The sequence below is a fragment of the Xenopus laevis genome, chromosome 2L (genome assembly GCF_017654675.1).
Source record: "Xenopus laevis strain J_2021 chromosome 2L, Xenopus_laevis_v10.1, whole genome shotgun sequence".
In the NCBI taxonomy this organism is placed as follows: domain Eukaryota; kingdom Metazoa; phylum Chordata; class Amphibia; order Anura; family Pipidae; genus Xenopus; species Xenopus laevis.
Genome location: NC_054373.1, coordinates 131,740,089 through 131,759,642, shown reverse-complemented (window position 1 = coordinate 131,759,642; position 19,554 = coordinate 131,740,089). Strand labels below are relative to the sequence as shown.

The window sequence follows — 19,554 nt, the reverse complement described above, 5'->3', positions numbered from 1 at the left end:
AGAATGAGTGAATCAGAGAGAGAGAGAGAGAGAGAGAGAGAGAGAGAATGAGTGAATAAGAGAGAGAGAGAGAGAGAGAGAGAATGAGTGAATCAGAGAGAGAGAGACAGAGAGGGATAGATAGAGAGATTCTGTGAGATAAAGGGACAGCATCTGATCATAGATACAAGTGCAAAGCAAAATACATAGATACAAGTGCAAAGGGAAAAATAGTTCTATAAGTTATAAATTAGAATTACTACTGAAGAGCTTTAACTATCCTGCAGAGAAACTGTAGTACAGAAAGCTGCCACCTATCTGAGAAAATGATATTTATCCATATTGGAACAAGATATAACTAATAGAGTGTCACTCCATCATGACAGCGCAACCAGGGCTTTACAAATAGTATAAAAATGCCTGTAATTTTTTTGTATTTTATTCTGGTAAACCGACATTGCTGTCAGCCATTCCCATTACCTTCTCCCTTTAAGCTATGTAAATTATTGTTGATATTGTCTATACACTTCAAACTTGAAAAAACAGTTTTCTATGATACAGGGACAAACTTGCTTTGAAATAAAAAAATATTCAAAGCAAAGCAGGCTAGCTGCATCTGCTGCCTAAGTAAAAAACATGTTGGATATATAAACCAAAATTCATAATGTCCCAAGATTTGCCACAAATCTTGAGAATTAAATATGTATAGGCATGTAGGGCCAACACCCCCGCTTCTGTTCATACAATAATACCCCAAACAACACATTACTGTATGCAGTATACAATATTCTAACACTGCACACATTCTACTATTATCTACTAATATGAACAATCTCAGTTACGCTTATTATGGATGCTTCAAAAAATACAGAATCCTTAAAAATGATCATTACCAAACCTAATTCGAAGCTTGATTTGCATAAACATAGAGGCAACTTCAACCGTGTATGTTTCCCCCATGGCATGCTGTAGCAGAGATCATTCGCATGCGACAAAACATGTGTCATTGCTCTTAGACAGGAGATATTATGGTAAACATACCATACATAGGATTATCATAGCATTATCTAGCCAATCAGGCCTATTAACTGTGACACCGTAGACTGATACTTTTCTTTTAACTTTATGTACCTACTCTCCCTTACATACGTCTATGCATTATATATACAGACTGACTGCAACTTTACAGCAATGTAGGACCATCTATCTACGAAAATAAGCCAGGTGGTTTGAGAGTACGGCTAAAAACATGGGCAAGGTCACCTTAAATCATGCATCCATTGCTAAACATACCACAGGGTACAAAACGAAAGATCTACAGACAAAAGTCTGACAAATGTACTTATATGTCAGAAACCTAACATTTTCAATAGTTTAGCAGTTAGGGCTGCTGATTGGACTTAACACAGGGCAATGTTTCAGCGGCTTCAGCTTTTAGTCCCTTGCTTGCTATTAGCCATTTTGCTAAGCTCTGATGGAGCTCAGACCTCTGACTAGATCTGATATTTAGCCAGATTACCAACATCAGACAGGGCATTTAAAAAAACAAAAAAACAACTCCAATGCATCACCTGCAAGAGAAGGTGGAAGGGCGTTAAAGGGAAAATATACCCTCCTTTATTGACACTAGTCCAATCAGCTTTGCTCATATTTAAAAAGTGCATACAGAATGTCTAAACTGCCAGAAATAAATGCATAATACCGGATTCCACTGTTTACATAGGAAAGAAAGTCCCTGCTCCTGATTTGAACAGATTATACACTCACCACCCAGGACTGCTAGACCAACCGCCCTGCCTCCTAAATGTTACTATCCAGTCCCAAGCTTTGGAAACATAAGCAGCAAGCAGGAGAAATTGGGTGGGGCAATTGGCAAGTGACTAACAAGTGACAGTAGAAGGGGTGTCTTTAGTCTGAGCGCAGCAAATGACACAAGAGGAGCCAGGAGATAGTTGGAGTTGCAGTCTACCAAGAAGGAGAAAATGGGGGTGAAACTTCAGACGGGAGAATAAATTTGAGCAGGGGTGGTGCAGTACACTCAGAATAGCAGAAACAACTATTATTACCAGAATGAATCACTTTTTTTGAGAACAAGGTGGGGGGGGGGGTTAATGGCTGATGGCCTCTGAGAGGTGGGGAAATGGTTCATTCAAGACAGGGGCAGAGACTTTTTTTTACCTTACAAGTTTCTTTCAAACCATGAAATCAGGTATGTTTTGCAAAAAAACAAAAAAAAAAAAAACAAGCAGTTTAGACACTCTGTATGAACTTTAACATGAGCCCAGATGAATCTTTTAATAGAATATATCAATATATAAAAAAATGTTAAGGAATAATTAACACACTAAAACATGGTCATATTTTTATTTATAGATTGCAAATAGGAAAGTTATCTGCTGATGTAAACAGGGAAGTGCCCAATTGAAAGAGTAAGGTATGACTGAACAGCTTGATATACTGTACACAGTTTAAGCCACATCATCATCCTCCACACTCTACTAGTGGGCAGTAACAAACACCACAACAATAACCATAGCTAAGAAATGGATAACAGATATTGTCTGCTTCTAAAGACTCCCGGAAACTATGTGAACCAACAAACCTGACCTGAGAACAAGCATTGCCCCATCAATTATCATCTATGAGACACACATAGGGGTTCAAAGCAGTTATTCCCCTTTGAGGTAATTTTGGTAGACCCCCACACATAGGATTATTCTTTCCACAAGAGATGCAAGGAGAGCAGGCTCTTCTCACTGATTATATTATACAATTGCCTTAGCAACTAACTAACCTGTGTGGAAAGGTGCTCTCTTCCCTACCAGATCCAGAGGAGACATCCAGAACTCACTCCCTCCAACCAGGAGATTTGTTGGTGATAAAAAGATATCTCCCCCACAAGAGCCAGAGCAGAGTACCATCCCCAGTGACTGGACTTAACCTGCTTCTGCATTCACACCCCCTCTGACAAGGTCAATGACTAGAGCAGATTGCTACTCATAGGCAAGAGGTGGAGAAGCATCTTCAAAATAAGTCAGACGAGAGTGGTAACAATAAGCCTACCAGTCTGTTAACCAACAGTCCCAGTTTTAGGTTTTGAGACCAAAAGGGTGGACCTACTCATCAATATCAAGAAGAAAAGAAAACACATAAATAATGACTTTGTGTCTGTTATTCTGGGTAAAGGTTTTTGTCTTTGTGTCCCACCACAGTATACACAAAATGGGGGTTGGCAGACAAATTCTATTTGACTTCTACACGAGTAGGCAGCCAATAAATTAAAAACCACTGACTGAAACCCAGCCGCCTTATTTTATTTTATCCTATGCTATATTTTACTTTATATTACTCTATTGTACTCTATGGTACCTCAATGTATGGTATTTTATGTTTATATGCTTGACAAGCTTAAGCAAGTTTATTTGATATGTTTGGAAAACCAATAAAACGGGTTACTTCTACCACTAACAATGTATGTTCGACACATATTTGCAAACCACACAGTCACAATAAAGATCACTCATTGTATTTACCTAAGGTTTATGTAGGAAACACAGATTGTGAGGATGCTACCCTAAAATTTTATACGGATGATATGGGAGTGGGATATGACAAAACACATGATAATTACAATGATTTTTGTTGGTCTGAAAAAATGCATGCTTCTTGTGCACCTAGGTGTTCATGCTCTAATGGAAGAGAGAAGATAATGATTGGATCTGTAAATCCAATGTGTCGGATAAGAGGTAGTTTCAAACTATCACGGTACAATTATTCCTAGAGTACTTAGGGACGATATAACAGAATTGCAACTGCTATTAGACAACACTTAAACATTTTGTTTATAGATATCCAAGGTATTCATCCCAGGATAGACAAACATAAAATGAAAGATCTATTTTCTGCCGCAGAAAAAGATTGGATGTGGTTCCCTGATTGGACAGGATGGGGAATAGAACTAGCAAATAGACTAAATAAGTTTGCTAGTATAATGGGTGTGATAACAAATGAGACCACTATTCACATTATCAATAAGGAATTGGCCCAAGTCAAAAAGATAGCTTTACAGAATAGAATGGCCATTATAGATAAAGAATTGGATTGAAAACTCTCAAATGATCGGAAGGAGGCCCACATGAGTAAGGTAAAGGAGCTGCAGCAGATAGCTAGGGATGTATCCAAATAAATACAGAATCCTTTCTCATGGATGGGGAGCATAGGAACTTGGTTATCTATTTTTTTCAAAAGTTTTATGGCACTTGTAGTATGTGTGATTATAGTTAGCCTAATATTGAATGTTGTAGCAAGGCCGATGTTGTGTTACAGCAAATACAGTACTTTATCCAGAGGTTAGATGGATAGACCTGCCTATTTGGCTCCTGGATAAGTTATACACCATCCTTCTTTTAATCAGCAATACTCTGTGCCATGGGCAACTTTATCTACAGAAGAATTCCATTTCCTGTTTGAGTAGGATAAGGAAGAGCTTGCCGATTTGAATGGGCACCAGATACGCAACTTTGTATTGTTACTGAAACTGCTCTTAAGAAGAAGGTGCATGGAGGAGAGGTCTGGGTAAGGAGGAGTTGTATATGTGTTCAGGTATGAACAAAAGGGAGAAAAAAAATTGTACACCCATATAGCTTAATGTGTAACTATGTTGGAATGGTTTTCTGCTGTTAGAGGGCTATTTTTGTTGAATCATTACATGTTTCATAACAAAGGTGCTCATACTTTGCTAGCTGCCTGGACCCCTCCACCTACGGTGCCTTTTGTGATAAAGTTGTACGTGACTGCGTGAAGCTACTAACTGATAAGAGTTCTGTACTGTATTCTGTATTATAGGAGAGCTAAAGCTTAATGTACAGCATTTCTAGCAACTTCTTTAACTATGTTTTCAGCTTCTGTACCAGCCCAAGGCAACCACAGCCCTTTAGCAGTAAACATTTGTGTGTCCAAAGATGCCCCAGTAGCTCCCCATTTTCTTTTCTGCTGATTCACTGCACATGCTCTGTGCTGCTGTAACTTACTGAGCTTAGGGACCCACTCACAATGTACAGTACACATAGAATATAAATGTCACAATATAAAGCTGATTAGTAATTAATACAAATAATAACTACATGACCACACAGAAACTAGTGCAATTAGTATCAGAATTTAATAAACCCTGTATCTTATATTACAGACCAACCTCATTTTCTCATTATGCTTGATAATTAGTGACAACCCCTAAGCTTAGCTTCTCAACAGCTGCTCAGAGCACACTGAGCATGTGAGTGTCACAGACACTTTCCAAGATGGTGACTCCTGTGACAAGTTTGAAGTCCTGGATCATTGCTGCTATTGGGAAGCTGAAACTTTAGGCTGATGCAATAAGTTCAGTATATAAAATATGGCATTTTAAGCCATATTAATTTTTAGGGTTTAGTTCTCCTTTAAGCGTCTGCTTCTGAGCTGTATTCAGAGTATCGTTTTTCACAGCTCTGCCAGAGCTGCCTGTATATTCTCTTCACGTTAATAAACATATCTTCAATCAAACCGGCCTATCCAACAGCTTCTCCTTAACAAGAGTAAATACTTTTTTACAGATAATGGTAAACATAACGTTATTGTATGATATATTCATAATGTCCCACTTTATAAATCACCTTACATCCAAATGCTACCTGAAACGGAACACATTACAGTTTGTTTAGTTTAGTGTCATATTAAAACTAAAGAGAGTAAAGCAAGCTTACCTTTATTATTTCCAAGGCCATAATCAAAGCCTGACACAATGTTTTCACTTGTGCTACGGCGAAACATTTGAATGGTGAAAGGGCTTTGAGGTGGTGTTTGAGAACCCTGATCCAAAATGATTTGTTCTGTTGAAAAAATAAACCTATAAGCATCACATGGAACAAAGAACAATTGCTACTTGAACCCCGTTATCAAAGTGCTGTTTTCATAGCCAAGCCCACTAGCAATATTTAGGATTACCTTTTCAGTTGTTCTTACACGAATACGACTTTAAAAATTGTCTATTGAATAGAGATTTTTTTTGTTTTCATACATAAAGAAAGAGGCATTTCTTTAAGTGGTAGCTCACCTTCATATCAACTTTTAGTATTATGTAAACATTAATACTTCATTTTTTATGGTTTTTCAGTTATTTGGCTTTGTCCGACAGCTCTGCAGTTTGGTACTTCAGCAGCTAACGGATTACTAGAAACTTAACTGTCCTAGTTATAATACAGAGCAATTGTATTTTGGCTATAGCAAACAATTAAAAATAAATAACAGATTGGTTGCAAACTTGCTATGAATAAGACATGAATGTGAATGTCCCCTTTAAAATGGGATATTCATTTTTAAAGTAATTTTAGTATGATGTAGAGAGTCATCTTTTAAGACACTTTGCAATTGGTTTTCATTTTTTTATTGATTGTGGCTTTTGAGTTATTGAGCCTTTTATTCAGCAGCTCTCCAGTTTGCAATTTTAGCAATCTGGTTGCTAGGGTCCAACTTACCCTAGCAACCATGCATTGATTTGAATAAGAGACTGGAATATGAAAAGAAGAGGGCCTAAACAAAGATTAGTAATAAAAAGCAGCAATAACAATAAATGTGCAGCCTTACAGAGTATTGGTGTTTAGATAGGGTCAGTGACCCCCATTTGAAAGCAGGAAAGAGCCAGAAGTTGAAGGCAAATAACTATGAAAACTATAAAAAAGAAAAAATGAAGTCCATGTGAACATTTGTATAGAATTAGTCTTTCTATAACATACTAAAAATGTACTTAAAGGTGAACCATCCCTTTTTAATATTGCATGTGGCAAGAAAAAAAAAGCATATGTCAGACAAATTTCAGATTTTCACTGAACTTTTATGTAATATATATATTTGTATAATTCCTGCAGTCTGATCGCTGGAAACCATAAAACAATTTTTTTAATATTGTTTCACAGTTCAGATCACCAAGTAATAGTCCATGCTAGCATACAGAGCACAGTTTGGTTTATAGGGTTAGCTTCCCTATCAAGTAGACAGCATAAAGTTGTGGCTTTTAATGTACAGGCAAAACTAGAAAAATAAAAATGAAGACGATTTCAAGAATACCAGAGTCTACAATTCTAAGTCACAGTAAATGCTGATTTTAATCTAAATTTCCATTTAAACTGTAACATTCATTTTAGGGGTTCCTGAGCAGAACACATTTTGACACTCTGCCCATTTGGAATAATTTTAATAGGATATGTTAAATTATGATAACTTGCCATCCTCATGACGAAGGTATTGATTGCCACTAGGATCTCTAGCCAGGGACCAAGCCTCGCCTTCATCATTCTCACAAAACTCTACCATGCTGTTTTTATCAAGTTGTACCCATGTTCCTTCAGAACTGACCACCTGGTGCAAAAACAGAAACCACATTTCATGGAGATAATACACTTTTTAAAGGGACAGATGATTAATACGGATGCTTGCATGCTATCAAAATTGAGTTTATAATATATACTAATTCCAGCAAGGTATAGGGTGTGTGAAATAAAAGATCAACAGCTTAAAGTTCAACAGAATATGTATCAGTTGGCAGAATGTAAAATTCACTTTAAAAAAAAAATGTCAGCATAAAACAGTTGTGCAATAAACACCAAGCTTACCATGAAGCAATACAACTTTACACAAGATGCATTTACCTATCCAATACAAAGAAATAGCATGACACACTACAACCTGACTTACAGTTTGTACCGAAATCTCAGAACACCGTCATTTCACACTATAAACACGATAGTAATTTAACTACGGGTGAAAAGAAGTTTTAAAAAGCACAAAATCATTAGTGATTCATACGTGGCTACAGTTTTGCAAGCAGTGGCAATACTTATACTGATATAGACTTGGAAAAAGCAGGGTTACAAAAAAAAAAAAAATCAATGGCGTAACCTTCAGTGCCAAGAAAACAAATAAAAATGAAGGATGAAGCCTTATTGCTCTGATCTATGTATGGCATAAGCTGAATTAATTAAGTTAAACTGTAGCTACACAAATCCATACCTCGCCCACAGCCTTGACTTTGTTTCCCAGTACTAACATTCCAATTGGGATACCTCTAAGGTTTGGGCAGCTTCTGATGTTGTGACCAGATGGGCCGGTCTTGACTACCTTGTAAACACCAGGTCCACTCATGAGTACAGGCACTTCATGTTCTTGCATCGTTACTTCCTGGGTACAACGTGTTTTTAAAACCTCATCAGATATACATGCCTGCTCCTTAAAAAAGAAAAAAAAATGCAATATTCATAAGGACACAATGGTAATAAAAATGGTTTTAGGTTTAACAGTTTAAACAAAGAATATGAATCTGCAATTTACTTTGTCAGCGAGCTTAAAAAAACACACTAATGCTGAAAGACTGCATTTATTCTACATTTAATACTTGTAAATAATCTAATTTATTGCAACCAAAAACTTTTTGAAACTGCTGCTTAAGGAGAATACTTAAAAGGGGCGTTTCACCTTCCAAACACATCTTAGTCAATTGTTTTCAAACAAACAAAAGTGTTGGACTTGGCCCCCAGGAAACCACCCTGGTAGATCTGGGTCATGATCATTATTGTATCAGGGGTATATATATATATATATATATATATATATATATATATATATATATATATATATAGACTTAAAGTATATATATATATATATATATATATATATATATATATATATATATATATACAGAAATCGCAATCTGGAGCACTCCCAAGTAGTCGTCACTGCCTAGGTGCTGGTTAAATTATAAATAATCAAAATGGTCAATAAACCGCACTTCCAGGACTTCCATAAGTCCTGGAAGTGCGGTTTATTGACCATTTTGATTATATATATATATATATATTATATATATATATATATATATTATCATTGGGGTCTGAGTCTACGTCTGCCTTCTGAGTCCAAAACTTGGGGAGCTTAGCTGACTGGTTGACCCTGATAACTTATGCCCCATGATAGCAGATGGCAGACCTGATTCTGACAAAGAATCTGCAGAGGGGCTTGACAAAGATCAACCTGCCTCGCTCGCTCTGCCCCTCCACCAGTTTGTGCTGTTCCTCACTTTTAGGTAGAAAAGCTGGGTGCAGCAGGGGACACAAGTGGCGTAAGCAGCCTGGTACTATAGTTTCTACAACAACAAAGGAAGCCTTCCCTGCAGTCCACTCCTTGTCCACAGAGTCTGTTTCCTTTAAAGTTACACAAGAGAGTCTTTAAGTGGCAGACTAACGCAACAAAAAAATATGGTCCTATTTTACACCACTTGAAACCATGTAACATTTCTACACATACACCGAAATTACACAGCTTTATAAACATGGGTGGTTTTTAATAATATAAATAACAAGCAGCACCCTATTTAAATTGCTTTTTTACATAGCATGCCACGGCCTTATGGGTCTGGCCTGTTCCAATGTCACACACCTTTATAAATTACATATTTTATAAAATATGCCCCTCATACCTGTGTACCACTTATAAATTAAAAGATGAATTAAAGAGGTTTTCAAAGTTTTGTGGTTCAAACTTTTAGTGCACATTATCAGAACTTGTTGTGAATACAGATTATTTGCTTAAATTGGACTCTATGGGAGCCTTATTATAATTAAAAGCTTTCAGGATAATTGGTTTCTGGATAAGGGATCCCATATCTGTACTTTTTTTAAAGGACATGTAAAGTGAATTCACTGGGAAGGGGTGCCGAAATGTTGGGCAACCCCCTCCACATTACTAAAAACTGGAATTTATTAGTACCTTTAGAATATTTGGTTGGATAAATTTGTAGAAAGACAATTTCAGGTCATCTGGGTTGATCTTTTGCAGTAGGCGTGAAATTGTGTAAAGAACTTGCAGCTACAAAGATGATATGACTAGACATTGCCACCATGCATGTAATACTGAGCCTTGGTATCCGCATCCATGCCAGGCTAGCCATTGTGGTGTCAAATGTCATCTGTACTAGAGTTTGGTATGGTTTTCCATGTGTTTAGTACATTTGGTGGCTCCTGTAGGAACTATACATTTAATGCGGCTTGCCATTGCTTAATAGTTAATGATCTTAGTGGTTCATTTTCCTGTGTAGGGAATTTAAAAAAAAAATTTTAAAAAAAAAAATATATATATATATATATATTTTTTTTTTAAATCAAGTGCATATTACTAAAAAATGGTCGCTGGACATTCCCCAAACCCACTGCGGCATAAAAGATTAGGATAGCGAGCTAGTAATTAGTAGTGCTTCGCAGCAATCCACTCCAACACCTTTTACAATAGTATTCCTTAAAGGCTGAGTGCTGGCTGAGTGCTATAAAGTCTTATAGCCTCGGTTGAAGGATTTGAGACAAATTTTCACTTGTAGATAGTTGTAATGATCTGCTGGTTGAAGAGCATATTTTTCAACGAGTTTCGAATTACTTGATGGTGTTTGCAGAATATAAGTCTTCATGAAGCATAAATCCTTGATCCACCCACTGCCACTGGCAACTCAGGGCTGACAATGGCATTAGTGGGGATGAAAATGTAACAAAGTCATGGTTGGGTGTCTCTTCATATAATTCACAGTATAAAATTGGTGGTAGGAAGTAATTGGTAGATGTCACTCTGCTCGACAAGGCAAAGTCAATTCCTGTTGGCATAGCTGATTTCGTCCTCTAACAAATCCCTATAGCTGCAAGAGGTAAAGCTGTGTAGTAGGCTTTTACAATCGGTATTTCCAAGCCTTCCAAGGTCATTGGGTATAATGCTACTTAAAATTTCAGTCTGGAAAGCGTGTTTTGCTATATAAGCATTGATATTCTGTTGGAGTGCATAGAAATACTAGGGTGGCAGCTGGTGTTGTGACCAAATACAAAATATGGAGAAAGAGAATCATCTAAATAGGATTTGTATATATTTTATACCATAACTGGAACTGTGATAGCTCTTGTAGCAGATTCAGCAGTGATACTGATGGGTATGACAAGAGGACATTGTCTGCAAACATCTAATTTTTTTCCATGCCGGCCCAGCTGGAATTCGTGTAATATCTTTATTTGATCTGAGGGGATAGTGGCAATCCAGATGTGTTCTGTTGGTGATTTGGTTTGATTTTGTTTTGCTCCATATCTTGTTTCTTCAATACCCACACTAAATGGCATCATACTAGTTTCATGCATCCATCCTACAAGGCTGGTAAACTCTGCCCCCAATTATCTTTAATTAACCAGATTATATACCACAGGGGTAGTAATTCCCATGCACACACACACACCTATACCAGAACGCAGACACAACTATATTAGAGATAATATATTTGATGGCAGATTTGGTATGCAACACCAGGAGTTACCAACTGCTGCTTGAAAGACAAAACAATCCTAAAATTTCTCAATTAGAGGGGAAAAATTACTAGTGTTGCAGAGAATATTCATCTCAATTAACTTTCCTCCTAAACTCCACACAAATGCGACCAATGAATGTAACCTGAAATGGATTAGGTTAATATGTAAACATCAATTAAAGTCTTTGTGAGTTTACCTACTTTGTGAATAGGGTTACAAGACCGATTTGGCCTAGGGAAGATTTTGATTTGATTTTGGATTATAAAGCATATAATAAAGCATATAAAAAGTTATTTCAGGGTCTGGACAACATCCTTATGCTGCATGTTAATATAATACGGTGTGCAGTGCTAAAATGAAGGCAGTAGTATGGGAAGGCCATCTCCCATTAACTCCATTAGAAGCACAGAAATTTAATTTTGTAATGAGATTTTTTGTGACTCTCTTTTTCTCTGTAATATCACAGTGTCTTGAACTTGATCCCAACTAAACTGAATGAACCCATTTTGATTGCAAAACAATTCTATTAGGTTTATTCAATGCGTAAATATTTTTTTTTAGCAGACAAAGTATGGTGATCCAAACTATGGAAAGATTCCTTATCCGGAAAACCCCAAGTCCCAAGAATAATAGATAACAGGTCTATAAAGTTTGTAATAGCTATAAGCAAATAAATATAAAACTGCTCTTTCAAATGAAATTAAGCTAATCTTTAGGGCTCTTTTAAAACCGTGGACAGGAATAAATTAAGTAAAACTTTATTAGTCAACAATATCAAGGAAAATTGGAATTTCAAGCCCAGCTGAAAAGCTGTGATTTACTACCCAAGGTCCTTTCACCAAACACATTAATTGTGATGATATGAAAGAGTAAAGCACTAGAAATACACATTTTAGCACAACTCACCTGAGAGATAAAAGCTTTAGAGGTCCAAGAAAAAACGTCATAGTCCCTGGCTCCTTGGCTAGCATAAAATATATTCTAAGCAATAAAGTTTGAGAAAGAAATATCAAGACAGAAAAGTCAAAAAGAAAAGCAAGGTGCGTGAAAAATCAAAAGAGGAATATACATTTCGTACCAATGAGTGCTATACACAGCCACTTGTGTTTGTGGAATTCAGCTTCAAATGTGAGAAGCTTGGAATGGATGTAGTGTGTCATGCCATTTACAGAACAAGAAAATCAATCTGTTGAGCAAGAACCGAGCTACTGGAACTCTTACCATAATCACAGAGATATTGTGCCACAATGCAATTTTTTTTAAGAAATATAAAGTCACAGAGCACTAGAAAGTAGGAGTTTCCTAAATAAGAATACAGTTTATAATATTTAATAACATACTGTACATAAAATTACACACACAAACACAACTAGCATGGTTTGGCAGAATGTGCCACATTGCAAAACTCAATGTAGATAAGTGAAAAGTTGAGGGCGGTGTACAACGTTGCACCACATTAGCCACTGGCATGAAGTGCCTGCTAAATTTTGAAAAATGATGCTTAACAAGGAATAACACTACTTGCAAACTATTAGACAGTCAGTCGTTTTATTTTGTAGGTCAGTTACCATGAGCCTTAATATGGGATTCTGAGGAGTTTTGTGCCTGTATCGTCAATATCTGAAAAGCTTGTCTATAAACTGTCTGTCAGAAAACTCCACCTGCCAGTGTCTATTCTGGGCAAGTTTGTGTGGTATGCAAAAAGGGGCCATAATGAAACCCCATTTCTGTTCAGATTCACCCTTCAGTGACAATGACCAAAAAAAGATCAATGCATTTGGAAATTGATATTAATATCCACTGAGACTACAGGTCTTATCTACCAGGCAAGTGCTAAAACACATGGAAATCCCCATGTTGTTTAACCCAAAATGCAGTAGTTTTTCCCAGCTTAACAGTGGGCACCTGACTGGTTGGTCACATAAAAGGTCTAAGAATGTATATATCTACATGTCGGTCGTGATGAATAACTCCCCAAAACATCTGATTTACAACATATAATAATTTTTACGTGTATGTAAATCTGCTCTACGGTATCAATCCTAGTTCAGGTTTGAGAATGTGTGTTTCAATAGCAGGGGATGCACTGCTGTGTGATGGAGAACTGTAAGACAGTATTTGTTTTGAAACAAACCGCATACCTGTCACAGTTAGAGATACTAAACCAAGGGAAGAAAATAATGAAAAGATGTGTATACTGCTAATGCCAATGCGAATTTCCACCACAGGAAAAATGCTGATCCCTGAGCCACGAAGAGATCAAGTAGGATCTGCCTGTCATTGTGCACATGGGGTGTGTATCTGTCAGAAACTGCTCATGTGTGAAATTCCTGACCAAACTTGTAAAGTGACAAGGATATCATTAATGTCTGTTAATACATACAAGGGCAACATTAGTTTTCTTCTGCCGGTATAGTTTTAGGGGTTTTATTTTAACCCCAAAACATAGGAACAATCCATTTAAAAGTATAGTTGTGACCAACGTGTGCATACAAACAAAAAGCAGATTAACAGACTACTGAAAACTGTAGAAACCTGAAGTTTTGGGCAATTTATAGACATGTAATTTATTTACCTTGAAACATTTCACTTCATAGGATTTCTGTACTGCATAAAGCCACACCGTGGAAGTAAAGAAGCTAGCTGAGGTTGTATTGCAGATTCCACAAATATATATACACATTTCAAAACAAGATACCAATTATAATATTTCTGCGTTACTATTACAATTGCTATACACCTACAGAATGTTTATTCATACAGTGCTTAAGGTTTTATAATTTTTAACAGATTTGAGGACCCATTAAAGATAAATAAAAACATTTTAGTGCAAGGCTTGGCTCACTTGACCTCTTTAGGGTAGTAGACCCGTTTTAAAATTAGAGGTTTTCCAACTCTGGTTGTCACGTTTATTTTTTTCGTTACAACTAAAGTTCACTTTGTCATGTTAATGATGAACTTTAGCTACCTGTTTCTGTGGGGGGTTAAAGAGAGGTGCATTTATACACAAACAATACATATTGGGATATAGGTGAGAGTGTGATCAGATGATGGTTCTCTGTAATGATGCCAAAAGAATGTGTGGTTAATTATGTCAAATAATTGCCTGGTACAGCTCCTGGCCAGTAAAAGCACATGATTGAGTGTGCCCATTTCAGTGCTGGGTTGAAGCATTTAGCTGCTGCAATAACACATTTTAATTAAGCCTTTGGACATTGAAAGGCAAGAATTTTTCCGTTAATTTATACATTACAAAAAAGCTCAAGATGCCTTAAACGTCTTTTTTTTTTTTTAAAGGTGCTTTCTACTTACATCAACAGGAGCCAGAAGACTCTTGCCAAGATGCTGATTAAATGAGAGGCACCAAGCTTCATTGTAACCATTCATGTTAGGAACATACTTCTTTACTGTCTCATCATTCAGTCTTAGCCACACACCATCATCATTGTGGATCTAGATGGGAAACAAGCAACAATAGCGAGCCATGCTCTCCTGTAACTGCTTTACTGCCAACAAGTCCTAAATATCTGCTCAGTGGCTCATTGGCAGGAGTAAAGCAGAGCTGTGAAAGCCACACAACATGCAAAACTGGAGATAAAGGAGTGTAGGTGAAACAGTGTGGAGAAAAGTGGTAAAGCAAGGCCACTGTTTGATTGGCTTTAACAAAAAAAAAAAGCCTAAAATGCAAACAAATATTGGCCAATATTGCTAAAAGGTAGTGATAATCACAGAACTTACATGGTAGCACTTTAGAAGGTAAGGCTCTGAAAAAACTGACTCCTTTTCATATATATTATGTTATGCAATCAATATTCTCAGCAGCTAGATACTATTATCGTTGTGACAATTTTTCCAGTTTATTGTAGACAAAAGCTCTGGTATATATATGCAGAGAATTGTGTTATTTATAAACGTTATTCATTTGTTCTGCTGTTTATTAGAATAAATGTAAAGTGAGCCTGGAAATAAATTAAGGTCATTTCTGTTAAAAATCGTTAATACTTTTAATGTATAAAAAAAATATATTTTCTAGTATAGATCCTGTTTCAGCGTCAATTAGAAATAAAAAAACAAAATAAATAGCAACCTTAACTATGCAGGACTTTACCTCATCAACAAAAGCGATGGTTCCATTGACTTTCACTATGCCTATCTGCTCACTCTGTAGGGAGGGGTGGCTACGAATACGGAGCCCTGCACTGTCCTTGGCCACAAATTTGCGAACCTATGAAGCAGAAGTGGATAGAAAGAAGAGAAAACCTAAGCGCAACAGTACAACAAGAAGAATCTAGACTTCATACATTAAGGCAACAAGGGCTGGAAATGTTACAGGTTGTTGCTAGTTTCCCAATCAATGAAATTATAATTCACAGCAGTTGTCTGGGCTGCACCAAAAAGCACAGCTCTATATTTGTAACAGTATAGATTTCACGTAGGATTAAAATTAACGCAGTCACTTCATGATCCACTTCATGATACAAACAGAGGCAAATTTGGCAGTGAGCGGTTTCTTGTTGGTTCATAATGTGTCAAAACAGAGATTTATTAATTTATTTCCTGGTACAGAGATTATACGTCATTCACATCAGCCCCTGCCCCAGTGGAGCTTACAATCTATGGTCCCTGTCGCATTCACACTCACTATGGTCCATTTAATCAGGAGCCTGCCTGTATGTTTTTGGAGTGTGGAAGAGTCTTCATCAAAAACATGCCTTTATATACTTACTATGTAACCTTCGAAATTTGGTGTTCACTTGGTAATATTATGGACCACCCCGTTACTTTGTAATTTTTATTACTAAAAGCTAGCTAAAACCTTGAAGTTTTTTAAAGCTCATGACATAATGCAATCATAAAAAAAAAATATTTTTTATAATCACCTTAAACAGGGGTTATACATAACAAAAGGAAACAAACATTAACAAAGACAATTTTGGAATACACTATTAAAGGTAATTTTGAAAACTTAGGGCTGCTGCACATGACCCTTAAACCACTGTGCCACAAAGTATGGTTTCCATTAATTACAGATAGACAAGATAGACAGATAGATAGCGAAGAAGCACGCACTCCATGGGTCAATCGATATAATAAAAGTCTTTATTTAGAACAGCTAAAACAATGAACCTAGGTTCATTGTTTTAGCTGTTCTAAATAAAGACTTTTATTATATCGATTGGCCCATGGAGTGCGTGCTTCTTCACTATCTACATTGAATCACTCCCCCAGCTACGGGTTCGGGGTGCTGCACCCGGGCCACCCAACATCTTCGGTGAGTTTTCATATATACAACATTGCCGTGACTTGAAACTTCAATGCTGTGTACTGATTGAAACTACACCCTCTAATGATAGACCCAGGGTTTCTACACCTGGGTCCTATTCTGCGCTGGGTGAGCAGTTAATTCTAATTTTATTTGGGGACTGAGCCGATAATTTTCTGAAGATAGACAGATAGACAAGCACACTGTGTTATTACAACAATGGCACACAGATAAACTTACTGAGATAAAGTATGTTTAGAGCCTTATTTTTCTTCTGGGGCTCAACTTTTTAAATAAAGTGAGGCCTCCACGATTTAAATAACAAGGTTAAAGATAAATAGGATATCCCCATGAATATGCAAGACTGCATGCATGTGTTCAGCTACCATAAACATCAAATAAGAATGAAAGCCAAAGTAAAATATAGTTAAAAAAAAAGAAGATATGCAAGAAATAGTGCTCCAATCAGCACTTCCTGCATGGTGAGCACTCCCATCCAGTACCATCTAATTAATGCTCAAAAATCTTAGATGACTGTCTTAGAACCCAGCACACTGTTTGTCAGATAAAGCATACCCCTTTCATTTTCTGCACACTACTTTATCAGATATGATTAACAAATCTGCATGACAATACCTCACATTTTTAACAAAAATAAACAAGAAGCTCTTTTGTGGGTTAAACACAAGGTGCTTTCATTTACCTTGTTTGGCTGAGGTTCGCTTTTTTGTTTTACCAACTGCGTCCCAGGAGGGACCATTCCTTTTGGAGGATCTTTCACTTTCACCTCCAGACCAGCATCTGTACAAGATGAATATTAAACATGTCAGCATAACAACAGACAACAATGCAAAATACTGCCGTCATCAATCACTTAAATAAGAATTATGTCTTGTTACTGAACTAAATACATTACAAGTAAAGAGACATATCAAATACTTTACCAATTTCTATTCCATCAATGGTAACATGTATGGTGTAAAGACCAACAGCTCCAGGAGTCCAGTTTGCACAGTAGGTTCCATCATTGTTCACTCGGATTAACATGTTTTCACTGGGTCTAAAAGAAAAAGGTTAGCATATAAAAAACTACCATTTTACCAATCGATATATGTGCGAGAATTACACAAGCCCTATTTTTTTAAATTACTGCCTGTATACTATAAAATCCAGTATTGCATTACTAACCAATATCATTATCGTTAAGAAAATAAAGACAGAGGAGCTGTGGAAGCTCTTCTTGCTTTATTATTTATATTATCTGTATGTACTGTACAAAGATACTTCTGACAGTACAATTTTATACTTATGCAAGCTTATGCACTGCGACCATGCAGAGTGGCCACCTCCTTCCTTATTACATCCAACAAGCACCTTACAGTGTCAAAATTCTGTTACAAATTGCCATATGAGAGCTATTGGGTGTGGCAAGTAAAATCAGTAATGGTTTCCCACTGCCACGGTTCAGCAGATCCTTAAAGGGATGTTACCTTTATAACAGTTTTAAGAAATATGTAAAACGGTCACTTAAAATAAGGCAAATGGAGTGTTTTCAGTATACCTATATTTTCCTAAATCTATACAATGAATAATGAGGGGAGTTAAGAAAAGGGGGTTCCAGTCAACCACTGTAGAATAAAAACAGACAAAAAAAAAATCAATGTACAGTCCCTGCTCACTTGAAAGTGTTGTTAGTTAGTTATTTGATCAAAAAGTTGCAAAGTCACCAGAGAGCAAAAACAACAGCACGGTTTGCTTTTGCTTCCATCTTACCGTTTGGGCATGGGTGAGGCATACCGAAGTTCTTCAAATGAGTAATTTTCATATGCCTATTGAGGGGAAAAAAAAAAAAAAAAAGTACTTTACTCTCAGGATAGCCTCCTTCAATACTGAAAGCATTCTTTTTATTTACTGTAATCCACCAAACATCTATGCAGTAGGGATGCACCGAATCCACTATTTTAGATTCGGCCGAACCCCTGAATCCTTCACAAAGTATATGGCCGAATACCGAACCAAATCCAAATGCAAATTAGGAGTGGGAAGGGGGAAAACATCTTTTACTTCCTTGTTTTGTGACCAATAGTCATCTGATTTCCCTCCCCATTCCTAATTTGCATATGCAAATTAGGAATCGGATTCGGTTTGGCCTGGCAGAAGGATTTGGCCGAATCTGAATCCTGCTGAAAAAGGCCGAATCCTGGCCGAATCCCAAACCGAATCCTGGATTCGGTGCATCCCTACTATGCAGTAATCACAGAAGTTACACTTTTGTAGTAAGTAATAAAAATTACCAAAATAAATGCAACCAAATATTTTCTTTTGTGTGGTGAAGTCTATTGAGTGTGTTTTCCCACAAAGCTAATTATTCTTAAGCGTGTATCAGGTGTCAATAAATATATATATATATATATATATATATATATATATATATATATATATATATATATATATATATATATATATATATATATATATATATATATATATATTTCCACATAGGCAGCCGCACTCTGATCCGGATCTGTTAGTTCGATGGTGGGTGCTGGATCAAAATTTATCATATAATTCCAGAAAGAACCGCACTCCAACTTGTTCTGTTGAATAAATTCACATTTTATTGTGCTCAATTTGCGTGTCCAACGTGCCGAAACGTTGGACACGCAAATTGAGCACAATAAAATGTGAATTTATTCAACAGAACAAGTTGGAGTGCGGTTCTTTCTGGAATTATATATATATATATATATATATATATATATATATATGTATGCAGAAAGGCGGCACTCACAGGGTTTTTAGTCAAAAATAAAAAGTTCTTTATTAATAAAGAACTTTTTATTTTTGACTAAAAACCCTGTGAGTGCCGCCTTTCTGCATACATATACATACCTAAACTCGGCAGGCACCCAGGTATGTACCGAAGTAAACGGTGTGCGCCTTTTGGTCTGT

The 19,554-nt window shown here is 36.6% G+C and overlaps 1 protein-coding gene across 14 annotated transcripts in view; it reads right to left on the bottom strand.

Moving 5' to 3' along the window:
• Positions 1-19,554, bottom strand: part of mycbp2.L (MYC binding protein 2, E3 ubiquitin protein ligase L homeolog) — a 137,025-nt gene that overhangs the window by 39,979 nt on the left and 77,492 nt on the right. For 8 of the 14 annotated variants that reach the window (XM_041582441.1, XM_041582438.1, XM_018247262.2 and 5 more), the window contains 9 exons: positions 18,376-18,431; positions 17,547-17,662; positions 17,306-17,403; positions 15,448-15,564; positions 14,652-14,792; positions 12,246-12,320; positions 8,023-8,238; positions 7,239-7,371; positions 5,721-5,846 (listed from right to left, as the gene is read on the bottom strand). In XM_041582441.1, the coding sequence (XP_041438375.1) occupies positions 5,721-5,846; positions 7,239-7,371; positions 8,023-8,238; positions 12,246-12,320; positions 14,652-14,792; positions 15,448-15,564; positions 17,306-17,403; positions 17,547-17,662; positions 18,376-18,431 (1,078 nt within the window). The remainder of the gene's footprint in view (positions 1-5,720; positions 5,847-7,238; positions 7,372-8,022; positions 8,239-12,245; positions 12,321-14,651; positions 14,793-15,447; positions 15,565-17,305; positions 17,404-17,546; positions 17,663-18,375; positions 18,432-19,554) is intronic. The other 6 variants (XM_041582442.1, XM_041582443.1, XM_041582445.1 and 3 more) reach the window with 3 other exon arrangements.